We start from the raw sequence: 15,794 nt of genomic DNA on the forward strand, positions 1-15,794 counted from the left end.
GCTACAATAGAAATTGGGAATACAGTTTCAAGTAGAGAGTGAGCAGATGTAAGCAGAATATATGACAGAGTTCAGATTTATACTGATTTGTATTTGTACTTAGCAGCTTTTTTCTTTTTTCTGATTTTTATTATTTTTTTTGGAGGCAGGGTCTTGCCATGTAGCCTTGGTACTCAACTATCTAACTTGAGGTGACCTTGAACTTCTGTCAGTTCTCCTGCTTCACTCTCCCAAATGGCAGCTTTCTAAAAAATGGGCATTTTCATGAAGAAATCTGTAGAATGATTACATACTATATTAGTTACATTTTGTTGCTGTGATAAAACACCAGGACCATAAGAGACTTATGGAAGAGTTTCTTTGGGCTTATGTTTCTAGAAGGACAGTCCATGGCAGCAAGACAGTCAGCACGGGAAGCTGAGAATCACATCTCCATTTACACATAGGATGCAGAGAGAGCAAACAGGAAGTGGGGTTAGGCTATAAACCCTTAAAACTGCCCCCTGTAATGTACTTCCTTCAGCAAGGCTGCACTTCCCCATAACCTCCCCAAACAGTGCCACCAACTAGGGATAAAGCGTTATAAATACCAGAGCCTTTTGGGGATATTTCTCATTCAAACTGTTCTTGGGCTTGGGTGCAATTCTAGTGTTCACCCCATAGTTCTTAGTAAACAGCATTTGCCAAGGGGTCTACACTTTGCTGTTTTCTGCTGGAGGGGTCCTTGTCCTTAAGGAATTTATACTGCAGAGGATCCTCTGTTAACTAGGCTTTGCATTTAAATGTTTTGTATGTTTTGCATAGTAAGGATGATTAAATAGGTGTAACAAATGTTCACTTGTTTTTACAATGTTCCTCTTCCAATGGAGTGATATTATCGACAGAGCCTTCTTAAGCTGCAAAGGTGACTTTAGATTTTGATTTTCTTAAATTGTGTGAATTATACCCCCCCCCCCCACACACACATTCCACCCCCAGCCATCGGGGACAGCAATTTATTTGAGAGCAAACAGACCACTGGGCTGCCTGCCTCTTGGGGAGCAGAGAAACAGCAGGGGAGGTCAGACATCTTTTATAGGCAGTTAGGATGGGTAGTTTAGCTCCAGAGTGGTTGGTCTTCCAATAAGCAGAGGGACTTTCTCCTCCCCTGGCTAAGCCCAGACCCACCATTTTAGAATGTCAGGAGCTGCCCTGCCAGTTTAGGAGCCTGTCAGGAACCTAGCTTTCCAGCCTTTTGTTGATGATAAGGGGTGATGGTGGTCTTTCTTTAGCCATTTCCTGCTGGACTGGGACATGGGCAAAGAGGGGTAGTCTTAAAAACGAAAAACATTAGTCTGAAATGTGGGGGTCAGGTGGGCAGACAGTGGTAGGAGACCTAGGGAATTTGGTTAAGAGCATTTGGTTTACTGACGATAGGGTCATCTCATTGATTCTGTCCTGAATAAATTTAAAAAGCATGGAATAATCATAGTGAGGAGGATGGATATTAGTGGGGTTCACTGACGATAGGGTCATCTCATTGATTCTGTCCTGAATAAATTTAAAAAGCATGGATTAATCATAATGAGGAGGATGGATATTAGTGGGTCAAGGAGTGGGAAGAGAAGTAAAGGCAAGAGTAGTTAGGCACAAATAGTAGGCAGGGAACCAGGAGAAGTCAGAACAGGGCAAATTTTCAAATCAGAGTTTCTTGATGAGGGCTTCTAAATGTATCCATCTATGGTTTCTCCTCATTTTTCTTTTGACTGCCATGGATAGACTCAGGATTTGCTTTTCAAGCACTTTGATAGTTGTTGGAGTGACTAGAATTGCAGTATGGATTCCCTCCCAAATGACCCCTAGATAGGGAGAGAGAGAAGAAATTCAGCCATCATTTAATTTTTAGATAAGAACAGTAGTTTTTTCTTTTGGCTGCAGGTAGGGACTTCAGAGTTGTTTAGGCGTAGGATTTAAAGTCTTATACCTGGGCAGCATTTTCTTATTAAGAACAAATCATTAGTGAGAAATTGTCTAAATAGCTTCTTACTTGAACTTAAACCTAATGTCTCGGAAGTGAATCACATTATTTTTATAGACCATACTAAAAGTGAATACCAAGTGAACTATAGATTGCAGATATGTTGTTAGTGACACCTTTCCATCAGCTGTCACTGATACTTGGTTTGTTATAAGTACACCAGGTGAAAGTATAAATTCTGTGGTTATTACTAGAAAAAGAATTAAGAATTTTATCCACGCAGATGAAAAGTAGATCTTTATATAGTTTATGTGTATGCCTCCTAATTAGGGGTCAACATACTATACCTTAAATTTAGCAATATTACAAAAGTATCATAGAATAATTTTTAAATATATTTACTGGAAGAGAATAATTTAAATGGCAAACAACTTAACTTCATATTCATTTTTAGATTTTAGTGGTGATAGGCTAGAAAACAAAGTCTAGAAACAATACTACTCTGCAGACTTTCATTACAGTAATAAAGAACTAAAAGCTTTGAGGTTTATAATCCCATAGTAATGGAGATGCTCATGAAAGAGCTTGGTCTGGTGTAATGGCTGCATGATTCCGGTCTCCTTTTTGTTTAGCTGGTAATTCCATTAACTACTCAAGATGACTTAGACAAAGCTGTGGAACTGCTGGATCGTAGTATTCACATGAAGAGTCTCAAGATATTACTTGTAATAAATGGAAGTATACAGGTATGAATTGGGATTTTGTTTCTCAATAAAAGTTACAAAATTTGTAAAAGTTAGTATATGAATCAGTTATTCTGTAGTCAATACATTTTCAATAAGTTTAAATGCAAATTTATATTTTTCATTGCTGTAGTTTAATGTCCTTGCTCTTCAAAGCTACACAGTTACAATTACAAATAAGAATATATCAAAAGAAAAAATATACATGTAAAACTACTAGAATCTGGCAACTTAGGAAGAATTATGTTAGGACCAAAATATCTTAAAAATAATTTTTTTTAACATTTATTTTGTGGTTGGGGTGGGAATGGGGGTGCATGTCACTGGCACATATGTGAAGGTCAGTTCTTCACTTCCATCATGTTCTGGGGATTGAACTCTGGTCATCAGGCTTGGTGGCAAGACCTCTTACCCACCGAGCCATCTTGTAGGCCCTGAAATGTCTTTCTCTTTTGAGACAGAGTCTCACTATATTCCCCAGGTTGGCCTTGAGTTCTTGGACTCAAGTGGTCTTTCTGCTTCAGCCTTCCAAATAGCCGGGATGGTAGGTATTGTGCCACTCCTTCTGATGAAATTTTAAAGAGTTCACTATTTCCATAAAACCTCAAATCATTTGTCTAATAGCCATATGTATAGAAGTATCACTTATGTCCTTAAACAGATACTTACCTCCTATGTTCTCAAAGTTAATATTTAGGTTTTGTTTTTTCTCAATTACACAGTAAGGGAAGACACATGTATTGTTGCATAGTATGTATCTATTTTGCTAAATTAGCATTTGAGAATATGGGAACATTTCTAATAAAAACAAGTGAAAACCTTGAAAAAAAAAATGCTTAAAAGTAGATTTGATAAGGCCCAGTAAGAATACAGAGTAGTTAGGTTATATTGTCGGGCAGTGGGGACATTCTGTTTAAAGCCTTATATGGGAAGAATAGCATTAATTGTCCTCCTTTTTTGTAGGATACTAATTTAGAACCATTGCCATCACCAGAAGATTTGGATAATACAGCACTTGGAACAGAGAGGAAAAAACGGCTGTCTGTAGTAGGTGAGAAAACCAGTTTCTGAGTCATTAAATGAGCGATTTCTTGATTCCTTCCCATCTTTTAATATAAGGCAACAGCAAGACATATCGTTGATAAATAGCTCCTTATAGTCTCTGTAATTTCTATACATTAACTATTTCCTCGTAGCTAATGTCCTTGAGAAAATATTTTCACATATTGTACAGTCAGTATTTTAATATTCAAGAATTCAAATAAAATCTTGAAGTTTTAATTTATAAATAGGGGAAAAATTAAGTAATTGTAGGACATTGAAATTAATAGGCTAGATTTTAAGTTCCTAAATTCTTGGGTTTTAGTTATTGCTAAAAAATACTTTGAAAGATTGCTGAGAATTTCTAGACTGCTTTATTATGACTTTCTTAATATTCAATTTTATGATTAAGCTTATGATATAAAGAAATAGAAATCTTGTGTGCTCTATTGTGAGATGGCTTTATTAGTGACAAATGGGCTAGATAGAGGTATTCTTAACTCCTCTCTCCTATGGTTGTTATCACATTGTAGAAATCATTTGCCAGGGATTAGAGATGCCTCAGTGGTTATGAGTGCTTACTGCTCTTGCAGAGGTTCCTAGTACCCATGTCCATGGGTAACTCCAGCTCCATGGGACTCTGATGCTCTCTTCTGGCCTTCTCTGAAACTTGCATGCACATGCCCTTGTATACAACTAGACACACACACACCCTGGATAGGACTCCTATATTAAACCTTACTCACCCATGACTCGGGACCATTGCAGAGGAGGGGACGGAAAGATTGTAAGAGCTTGTGTTGATGCATGAACATAAGGAAACAGAGATTTCCAGGCCTCTGGGAACTTGCTCATGTGAACTTACAGCAATGGTGACAGCATGCACAAGACCTATTCAAACTCAGACAAAAACTAGCATATAACTGGGGAAATGGGCAGGAGGCCACAACTTTGGTTAGGAAGTATTGGCAGCTGATTACTGCTGGGTAAGGGAGAGTTGGTCAGAAAGGGAGAAACTCTAGATAGGCTAACTAGACCCCAGTGGGTGAACTTGCGTTGAGGGACATCTGGGTAGAAATGCTTGACTTTATATATATAAATAAAATAATGTGGTGGTGGTGTGGTGTCTCAATTTGATTAAGATCCATTGTATGAAATGCACAAAAACTCAGTAAAAATATTTTTAAAAATAAAGTAAATCTTTTAAAAAGATCATTAAAAATACAAAACCATTGGTAGTCTACAGTCTTATAAGGCAGAAACATTTCATTGCTCAAAGAATGTGGAAAAATATTTTTAACAGGTAGGGCAGAGGATATAGTCATTTGAGATAGCATGAGCTCATGTATGAGGGATAGATTTGAAAGGGAAAAGCAGTAGCAAAGGGGAGACAGGTGAATGGGGAAGAGCAAGAGAGCAAGACATAGTAAAAAATTTGGTTGAAAATTCAAAAGTGACTGGAACAGAAGAGGCAGTGAAAGAATAGATACTTTAAAAATGGTGAAAAGAATATTTGAGATACTAGATTTCAAATTCCAGCTCTCTGACTCATGGCATTAGATGAGTACCTTTGTTTTCACCTTTATACCATGTGATTAGAGCCGTAAATGGAGGACACTTGTAAAGTAGATTTTGCTTTCCAAATTAGAACGCACAACTGCTGTTAACTGTACATTTTCTTCTTTATAGAACCTATCGTAAAATAAGAACAGTTGATTCATTTCAGTTTTGTTAGAAAAGGCTTAAATGCATGATTTAATTGCCATCTTGAATTCCTTAAATTAACATACCAGAAGTATTCCTGTTTAACTTTGGTGCCAGGATAAGAAAGAAAAAGGATGGGGCTGGAGAGATGACTCAGCAGTTAAGAACACTGACTGTTCTTGCAGAAGACCCTGGTTTGAATCCCAGCACCCACATGGCAGTTAACAACTGTCCGTAACTCCAGTCCCAGGGGATCTGACAGCCTCTTCTGACCTCTGCGGGCATTGCATGACATGGATGCACTTACCTACATGCAGGCAATACACACATACACATAAAATAAAAATAATAAAAAAAATTTAAAAAAAGAAAGAAAAAGGAAATTGTCTAGAACATGCCCAATTACAAAAGTTAAGAAAAAGGAGTTGCCAAGTAAGGTGATGAAGCAGTTTTCATAGTCACCTTTCTCCCTTTTCTTCTTTTAGTAGTTGAGTATATTGACTTTTATGAGCAAGAATATATGGAAAGAGTGAAAGTGCTAGGGACCATGTGGTGGTTGTGGTTGTAGTTGTTAAAAAACTTAAGTCGGGCTGGAGAGATGGCTCAGTGGTTAAGAACACTGTTCTTGCAGAAGACCCGGGTTCGAATCCCAGCACCCACATGGCAGTGAACAACTGTCTGTAACTCCAGTCCCAGGGAATCTGACAGCCTCTTCTGTCCTCTGTGGGCATTGCATGACACGGGTACAGGGTGCACTTACCTATATGCAGGCAATACACGGATACACATAAAATTAAAAAAAAAAAAAAAGAAAACTTAAGTTAACCTGACCTAAAACTGAGCCCATACCCTTTTTCAGACAATGTAGATGATATCTGTACATATTTTACTTAACTTTTTTGCTCTTTACCCCAGTTTAACAAATGCTAGCATATACTGAAAAATTACCCCCTTTATATAGCTAAAGGTTGTTGAGGTTTTTTGTTTTTGTTTTTTGCTTTAAATAGAACTTAAATGCTTGCATAACTTTCCTGAACTGTGTTAATAAAGTATCGTTTCCAGAGAACCAGGTAAAGATAACATTATTGTTTTATAAGAATTATGACTAATTAAATGAACTATCTTTTTTGTTGTCTTTTGAGACAGGGTCTCTCTGTAGCCCCAGCCAGCCTGGAGCTCGCTATGTAGACCAGGCTGGCCTTGAACTCAAAAAGATCTGCATGCCTCTGCCTCCCAAGTGCTGAGATTAAAGGTGTGCGCCACCGTGCCCGGCTAAATGAACTATATTAAGTGAATGCCAGACTCTACATTTTTTTCTTAAATAATGAAGAAATTTCAATTAAAGGAAAAGAGCTTACAACAAAAACATGGTTCAAGTAATCAAAAATAAGATCCATGATTCAAAATTGAACATATCATAATAGGGGCCAGATGATTAAGAAGCAATCTCACTTTAGATTTCTGAAGATTATACAGAGGGAATGGAAAGCATATCTTAGAGCCCAGTGTGCATAGCATATGTTCATATTGAATGATTTTCCCATCACAGCATCCTTACAAAGAAGGGGTGTAGTACTATGTTCATAGATGGGAAAGCAGACCAGCTGCCAAAGTGCATACAGCACCTTGCACTGGAATTTAAACCTAGCTCTGACTGCAGAGCACTTATTCTTTCACTACCTCATGATGTTAGCCATAAATTATGTTAAAGACTGACATATACAAATTACCTCCAGATACTCAAAAGCAATGGTGTTGATAAAAAGATTCCATAGTGTGTTATTAGTGGTTGTCAGCAGCCAGAAAAATATGAGTATTTATTCGTATTATATTATAATTAGGTAAATAATGCCGTAGAGTAGTAGTTGAGAAAGGCTGTAGAAAGATTTGAAGTTGAACATTCTGATTAAGTTTTTTTGCACACTGGATTTCATTTGCTAAAGTTACTTTCATGTAGTTAGAAATATACGCTAGGGAGCTGGAGAGATGGCTTAGTGGTTAAGAGTCTTTGCTACTCTTGCTGGGTGGCTTACAACCACTTGTAACTCTGTCTCCGGGGAATCTGTCTCCCTCTCTGTCCTCTGCTCCCCCCCCCCCCCACATATGCATAGATTTACACACACACGTACACATACACATTAAGAAAAATAAGAATATAAACTTTTTTTTAAAGGAATGTAGTCTATGTAATTGAAACAAAAATCGGTTTCCTTGCTTACATTGGTAAAATCGTAACCATTTTTCTCTTTGAGGTCCCACTAATAGGGATAGAAGTTCCCCTCCCCCAGGATACATTCCAGATGAACTGCATCAGGTTGCTCGGAACGGGTCATTCACTAGCATCAACAGTGAAGGAGAATTCATCCCAGAGAGCATGGACCAAGTAAGCTGGAGTTGGGTGCTGTTTTTCATTTTATCTAAAGATAAACTGTTCAGAATCAATGTGATTTGGCAGACACCTAGGGTGGGTGCACATGTATGTATATGTGGCCTACCTTTTCTCTAATCCTCTATCTTCCTAAGTGAAAAAATAATGAAAAAAAAGGAAAAAAATCTCATTAATTTATATGTGCTTTTATATGTTGATATATAAAGAAAAATACTGGACTAAAGCTAGTTTTCCTATATTACTCATCCATAAATGAATGAATACATTTGTTTTGTAATCCTAGATTAACTAACATTCAGATTTTTAATGATTACTTCAAAGATTATAAATACTTAACTTTTTGAAGCTGAAGTTTGTAAACTCTAATATATTTTTTAAATGCTTCAGTTTTGTAGTATTAAGATGTTTTCATGGAGTTGTTAAGTCCTTACATTTTATTGCATGCTTATAGTACTGCGGGTAGTTTACATTTTCTAATGTAGCAGTGACTGAATCTTCATCTTATCTGAGTGGGGCCATTTTCTAGTATTCAGTAAGCAAACTTAATGTGAAATATTTTAGCTTTAATTACTTAACTAATAGACTGTAGAAAAAGTATATTTTTCTTTTGGTGAATTTGGTAGTCATGGCTTCTGTATACAAGACATTTTAAAATGAGTAACACTAGGGGCTGGAGAGATGGCTTAGTGGTTAAGAGCACTGACTACTCTTGCAGAGGACCCAGGCTTAGTTCCCAGCACCCACACATGGCAGCTAACAACTATCTATAACTCCAGTTTCAGGGTGTCTGATGCCGTCTTCTGGCCTTTGTGGGCATTGCACAACATTCACTTACATACATGCAGTTAAAGCACTCATACACACAAAATAAAAATAAAATTTACAAATAAGAATAATGCTCTAAAATGCTATTGGTTATGGAGTTTCTTTTGAAGGTACTGGAGGAGTTCTAAAATTGTGCCGAAAGTTGTGTACATTTCTCAATTTCCCAAGAGCCATTGAATTATCCATTTTAAATGGGTATAATTTATGTTATATGAGTTATGCCTTAAGCAGGTGTTTTAAAGTAACTTTTGGTTATTTTCAGATAGAATCATGGTGGACCTCTTTATTTTCCTAGATGCTGGATCCATTATCTTTAAGCAGTCCAGAAAATTCTGGCTCAGGAAGTTGTCCATCACTTGATAGTCCTTTGGATGGGTAATGTTGATTATAGTTTGTCTTTTAGTTCAGATGAATAAGTATTCATATACCACAGCATGTAGAGTTATCAGTAATTCTTTTATGCTACATTCACAAGAGCAGTTAATTGTCTACATTGATGCAAAGTGAAGTTTTCTGTATCTTGAATAAATTTTTTAACCTCACAGAACTCAGTATTTTTATTAAAGATATCTCATTATGGGACTGGAGAGATGAGTTAGCAATTAAGAGCACTGGCTGCTCTTGCAGAGGACCTGGATTCAGTTCCCAGCACCCACATGGCAGCTAACAATCATCCATAACACAAGTTCCAGGGGATCGATGTCTTCTTCTGACTTCCATGGGCATTGCATGACACGGTGCACTTACATACGTGCAGTCAATACTGCACACACATATAACGTAAAAATAACAAAATATTTTTTAAAAGATATGCTATTTTTGATTATTTGTGCTTGCTGAAATTGTTTGGAGGCAAATGCAAACTTAGGATTTATGTATATTTATTTTAAGCTCATGAAACTTACCAAAATTTTCATTTGTTTGATTTTGACAATTTCTTTCTTCCTTTCTTTATTGTATGTGTGTGTGTGCACTTTTTCATTTTTGCATGGTATGTGCACATGTGGAGGTCTGAGGACAACTTGATGGAATTGGTTCTCTCCTCCTACCGTTATATGGGATCTGGGGATAGAACTCATCTCCAGGCTTATTTGACAAGTACATTTATGGGCTGTGCCATTTCACTAGCCCTTGTCTTGTGTTGTTTCTCCCCCTCCCCCTCCCCCCCCCTCCCCCTCAGCAGAGCCAGACTATAAACCCTGAAGGCCCATCCCTCAGTGACATACTTCCCCCCCAACAAGGCCACACCCTGTAAACCCCCAAAACAGCATCAACTAGGGACCAAGTGTTAAAATATTTGAGTCTTTGAGAGACATTCTTACTCAAAACACCACACCATCTACCTGTAGCTGGTGTCCAAGTGCTGGATTACAGTCACACGCTACCTCATCACACGCTACCTCATCTAGCTAGAGTTTTCTTGAGTTGGGTCACCTATTTAGAACTATTTTTATTCTGTAACTGGATTAGAAATAACTTACATTCTAGGTAATTGTGAGTGTAGGTTGGCATTTCAAAAATTTAAGTATTTTTCTTTTGTGCAGTACCTGTTGAGGAGCAAGCATGAGCAGCATGAAGTTCATTTGTGCATGTTACAAGGGTGTTCCCTCTTGTTCTCAATAGGACATTGTTTTGATAGTCACCCTGTAGGACAGAATCATTTTCACCTGTTTAATCTCCTTTGGGATTCCTTTATGAAAACAGATCCTGAATAGATAATTCTATTTGGGAATTCATGTTTACTTTCCTTTTATCCATACACATGAAACCTGTCTGTATCAGTATCTGCATCAAACATTTAAGAAATTCAGGGAAATCCATTGTCTCCCTCCAGTCTCAAAAAAGAAAGAAAAGAAATTTTTTAGTGTACTGTCCTGAATACTTGGCTTTGTACATTTGAAGAGTTAGAAAATATGTCCTTTGTATAGATGTAGAAACAGTCTCAGAAAAAAAATGATTTGCAATATTAGATTGAAATAAAAGTGCTTCTAAATGCCTATGATTCCAAAATACTTCATTCTTAACCACTGTACTCAGTAGGCTAATTTTAAAGCCAGGCTTCTTGTTCACGTATCATATAATTGTTTCAGAAGAAGTTTCTTCCTTTTTGTATTTATGTTAATTTTGAAGTGAGCCCCTTTACATATATACTTGTGAATACACCTGGAAATACAGATATTCCTTAAAGATCTTTAAAAATGTTTTCTTATGTATCCTCTCTTAATGTTACATTTTCTGTTTATAGAGAGAGCTATCCGAAATCACGAATGCCTAGGGCCCAGAGCTACCCAGATAATCATCAGGAGTTTTCAGGTTAGACCATAAATTCCACGTTTGATTGTTTACATCCTGTTTTGACTGGGAAGGGGAGTTCTTTAAAAAAAAAAATCAAATAAAATTTATGAATGTACTTTTCCTTATTAAAAATATTTGACTTTTTAACAATAGCATTCTCATATGTCTTAACAGACTATGATAACCCTATCTTTGAGAAGTTTGGAAAAGGAGGGACATATCCAAGAAGATACCATGTTTCATATAATCATCAAGAATACAATGACGGTAAGTTTCTAGCAGTTAGATACAAGAACAGGTCAGCGTTCTCAGATACACTAAAGGTGAGCCCAATGTTTTGAAAACCTCTTATTTGTGATACCAAATAATTTTTTCTCGTCACTTCATTGTCTGGTTTTAAAACAAACAAAAAATACCTTTGCCAGGTATAGTGGCATTTACCTTATTCCTAGCAGAGGAAGGCAGATCTCTGTGTGCTCAAGGCCATCCTGGTCTACATAATCAAATTCAAGGCTAGCCGTAACTACATAGTGAGACTCTGCATCAAAGAAAAAAAAAAAAAGGATGTAGCTTAGTAGAGTACTTGTCTAGCATAATACTCATATTTGATCCCTGTCAACCCCCCAAAAGTTTTTTGAGGAAATTGGGTTAAAATTAAACCAAAGTAATATTGTAGCTTTATGCCTACTTTTATAGGGAAAGATTTCCCTATAAAAGAATGATTGAAAATCATATTAATAGAAAATTACTCCTTAATGGCAAAATTCATATTTGCATTGCCCCTTTAAGAAAACTGGGTCTCAGGAGGTAATTCAGTTGGAAAGTTCTGTGCAAAAAACACAAAAACCTGCTCACACCTTTAGTCCCAGAACTTGGGAGGCAGAGGCCCGTGAATCTCTGTGAGTTCAAGGCCAGCCTGGTCTACATAGTGAGTTCCAGGACAGCTGGGGCTACAGGGAGACCCTGTCTCAAAAAGACAAAAAAAAAACCAAAAAAAACAAAAAAAACACAAAAACCTGAGTTTGGATACACAGAACTCACCTTAAAAGCTAGGGATAGCAGTATGTGCCTTTAACCCCAACCTTGAGGGGGGAGGATGTGGAGACAAGTGGATACCTGAAGCTCATTAGCTAGCCAGCCTAGCCAAATTGGTAAGTTTCAGGTTGTCCCCAAAATAATTTTCTCAAAAATAAAGATGAAGAGAATTGAGGAAGATACCTGATGTTGACCTTGGGCCTGTACATACATGTGAACACGTGCACCTGTATGCCCATGTGCACATACTACATACATACACAACATCACACACACAAGTTAAAAATATATAAATTTAAAGCCAGGCATGGTGGCGCACACCTTTAATCCCAGCACTCGGGGGGCAGAGGCAGGCGGATCTCTGTGAGTTCAAGGCCAGCCTGGTCTACATAGTGAGTTCCAGGACAGCTGGAGCTACAGGCAGACCCTGTCTCAAAAAGACAAAAAAAAAACCAAAAAAAACAAAAAAAACACAAAAACCTGAGTTTGGATACACAGAACTCACCTTAAAAGCTAGGGATAGCAGTATGTGCCTTTAACCCCAACCTTATAAATTTAAAATGTTAAATTGCTACCTATAACTTTCTTTTTAAAAATTAGCATATAAAGTATTAGGTTTCATTATGGTATTTTTCAAACAAAATTTATTTTTATTGATTGATACCCTTCTCTGTCCCCTTGCCCCTCACTGAGTTCTCTTCCACCCCAGTAACCTCCTTTCCATTTTCATGGAACTTAGCCTTTTGCCTTCCCCCACATTCCTCTTACCTCTTTTCCCCTTTTGTGGTCTCCTGTCTAGTTTCATAGCCTTTACCCACTCTCACACCCACTTATATTCATACAGATAAACATTAAGAGTTAGACTCATATAGAGGATATGTCGTTTTAGTTTTGCTGAGTCTGGGTTATTTCACTTGTTATAATGCTTTCTGGGTCCACATCCCCCTCTTTATTTTAATTATAAATTTTATTTTTCTTTAGTTCAAAAAATTCCATTGTGCATATATACCATGCTTTCATTATCCATTTTTCTATTGATGTACATCTAAGCTGATTCCATTTCTTTGCTATTGTAAATAAATGTGGATGTGCCAGTATCTCTGTGCTACCTATAACTTTCCATTTGGTTTTATGTTTATTTTATAGCCATTATAAGAAATGAGAATTTTTTCCCTTCTTCAAAAGTGAAGGGTTTCCTCTATGTTTTTTATGTACACTTACATGTGCATTTACCACTAAGAGTACTTGAATTTGTATGATTTATATTCCCCCCCCCCATAATTGTTATTTCAGTTTTTGAGCCTGTTTCAGGGAATATTCTTGTTCCCACATTATAGATTAAAAAAAAAATTATGTGTATGAGTGTTGCCTGCATTTTTTTAAGGGCAGCTGTGTCCTCCAATGCTCACAGAGGCCAGAAGAAGGTGTTGGGCCCCTGGAACTGGAGTTACTGACAGTTGTTAGTGGCCATGTGGGTGATAGGACCTGAACCCTGGTCCTGCAAGAGCAGCCAGTGCCATCTCTCAGTCCTGTCCCCAGTCTCCTCTCCCCCCACGCCTTTTTTTGAGAGAAGATCTCCCTGTAGCCTAGATGGCCTGGATCTTGCTATGCTAGCCACATTGGCTTCAGTTTCACAGAGATCTGCCTGCCTCTGCTTCCTGAGTGCTGGGACTAAAGGCATTCACCATCAGACCAGCTTTTTAATATTATTGTACTTTTTAAAGTAGATTTTTTTTAAAGTATCTTAAACGTACAGAATACTAATAAAAGGAGTAAGTTAATTCTGTTTTCATTTTGTAGGTCGTAAAACTTTTCCAAGAGCTAGAAGGACTCAGGGCACCAGCTTCCGGTCTCCTGTGAGTTTTAGTCCTACTGATCACTCCTTAAGCACTAGTAGTGGAAGCAGTATCTTCACCCCAGAGTATGATGACAGTCGAATAAGAAGGAGGGGAAGTGACATAGACAATCCTACTTTGACTGTGATGGACATCAGCCCACCCAGCCGTTGTAAGTAATAGAAATGTGTAACAGAACCTTTGCAGAATTTTATGTTAACAGGGAAAAAAATGGGAAGTCAATCCTCAGGAAGAAACAGACTCCTAAAAGGAGATAAAAGTGTTTTTAAAGGTGGCTAGGCTGTCGGGTGTTTGTGGGTATCACTACTAATTGCCTTAGCTAATTGTCCTTCACTTTTATTGGGAAAATTATTACTAACTAGTTAGCCTCATTCATTCTGTTCCACATATCTGGTGCCTAGCACTGAGATTTCATATGAGACTTCTAAGACATTGTTTAACAGGGAGATTGGTTTATGGAGAAAGAATTACAGTATAATATTTAATCTAGATCCTGGAGTTTCAGACAGTTGTTAGCTACTATGTGGGTGCTGGGAACCGAACCCAGGTCCTTTGCAAGAGCAGCCAGTGCTCTAAACTCATAATCCCAGTACTTAAATCTAGATCCTAAATCTGGGTAGAAATTGATGAATGTGTTTAGACTTTATCACTGACAGAATACCTTACAGAAACAATTTAAGGGAGGATTTATTTAGGCTTAAGGTTTTAGTCCCTAGTCCTTGGCTTCATCAATTCTGTGTCTATTGTAAGGCAAAATACACTTTGGTAGAGGGTACTCACCTCATGGTGGACAAGAAACAGAAGACTGGAGATGAGGTACCCCCTTCAGACATTCAGAGACACCCTCCTCCTGGCCCCCCCAACCTCCCCCAGTGACATTATTTCTGGGTAGGCCCCACCCACCTCCTTAGCTTTGCAGAACCTCCCAAAATTATTGCCACCAGCAGGCATTCAGTGTATGAGCCTGTGTGTGTGTGTGTGTGTGTGTGTGTGTGTGTGTGTGTGTGTGTAGGAAGCATTTCACATTACAACCGTAACACTAGTTAAGGATGTGTATTAGTTACTTTTCTTATTGCTGTGACAAAATACCTGAACAAAGCACTGTCAGGAAAGAAGAACTTATTTTGATAAAGTCCATCAGGGAAGGGAAGGTGCAGTGGTGGGAATGTGAAGAGGCTGGTCACATTGCGTTTGTAGTCAGGAAGCAGACATGAATGCTGGTGCTGGTGCTAGCTTATTTTGTCCTTTTATCTCAGTTTGAACCTCAGCCCATGGCATGATCATACCCACATTCATGGTGGGTCTTCCCTCTTCAGTTAAGTATCTCTAGAAATACTCTCACAGACACATTTTTGCTTATTTGGGGGCTATCTTCTTGAAACAATGGGAATAGACTGTAGTGGTAAGAAAGACCAGATTGCAAAAAACTGAACTTTATAATGTGATCACTATCTCACGGATTCCTGCTTGGAGATACTTATTTGAGAAAAATTTGCATGATCCAAATCCCTTTTTGTGCTAGTGCTCTCATACTTTACTTTTACATCTATAGTCCCACTACACTGCTATTATTTTTGCTTTTGACAGCTGTCTTTAAGGTGATTTGAATATAAGGAAGAATATTTTATATGTCTTTAGTAATATACCTTCAATTTACCTGCTTGTATAGATCTTAATGTAGATTCAGTCAGTTAAAAAGTTACTTTTGCTTGAAGAATTAAATTTAACCTTGTAATTCAAGTCTGCTGGTAATAAATTCTTCCAATATTTATTTGCAGATTTAAAAAAATTATTTATTTAATAACCACATACTTTAAGAAGCATTTCATTACCATAGCATTGCCATATTCAAAACAATTTCCTGAGCTAAGATGCATCTCTTTCAAAATTGGCTGTAACTTTTTAGGTTTACAGTTGAATTATTACAGTTATACAATATTGTACTCAGT

General features: G+C 37.5%; 1 protein-coding gene across 2 annotated transcripts in view; it reads left to right on the top strand.

Moving 5' to 3' along the window:
* The window catches only part of Map3k2 (mitogen-activated protein kinase kinase kinase 2), a 63,544-nt gene that overhangs the window by 27,294 nt on the left and 20,456 nt on the right, over positions 1–15,794 (top strand). For both annotated transcript variants that reach the window (XM_008830648.3, XM_008830649.3), the window contains 7 exons: positions 2,590–2,703; positions 3,664–3,751; positions 7,698–7,828; positions 8,955–9,034; positions 10,905–10,972; positions 11,129–11,221; positions 13,790–13,996. In XM_008830648.3, coding sequence (XP_008828870.1) covers positions 2,590–2,703; positions 3,664–3,751; positions 7,698–7,828; positions 8,955–9,034; positions 10,905–10,972; positions 11,129–11,221; positions 13,790–13,996 — 781 coding nt within the window. The remainder of the gene's footprint in view (positions 1–2,589; positions 2,704–3,663; positions 3,752–7,697; positions 7,829–8,954; positions 9,035–10,904; positions 10,973–11,128; positions 11,222–13,789; positions 13,997–15,794) is intronic.

This window comes from Nannospalax galili, unplaced genomic scaffold (genome assembly GCF_000622305.1).
Source record: "Nannospalax galili isolate Female #2095 unplaced genomic scaffold, S.galili_v1.0 scaffold1615, whole genome shotgun sequence".
Taxonomy (NCBI): domain Eukaryota; kingdom Metazoa; phylum Chordata; class Mammalia; order Rodentia; family Spalacidae; genus Nannospalax; species Nannospalax galili.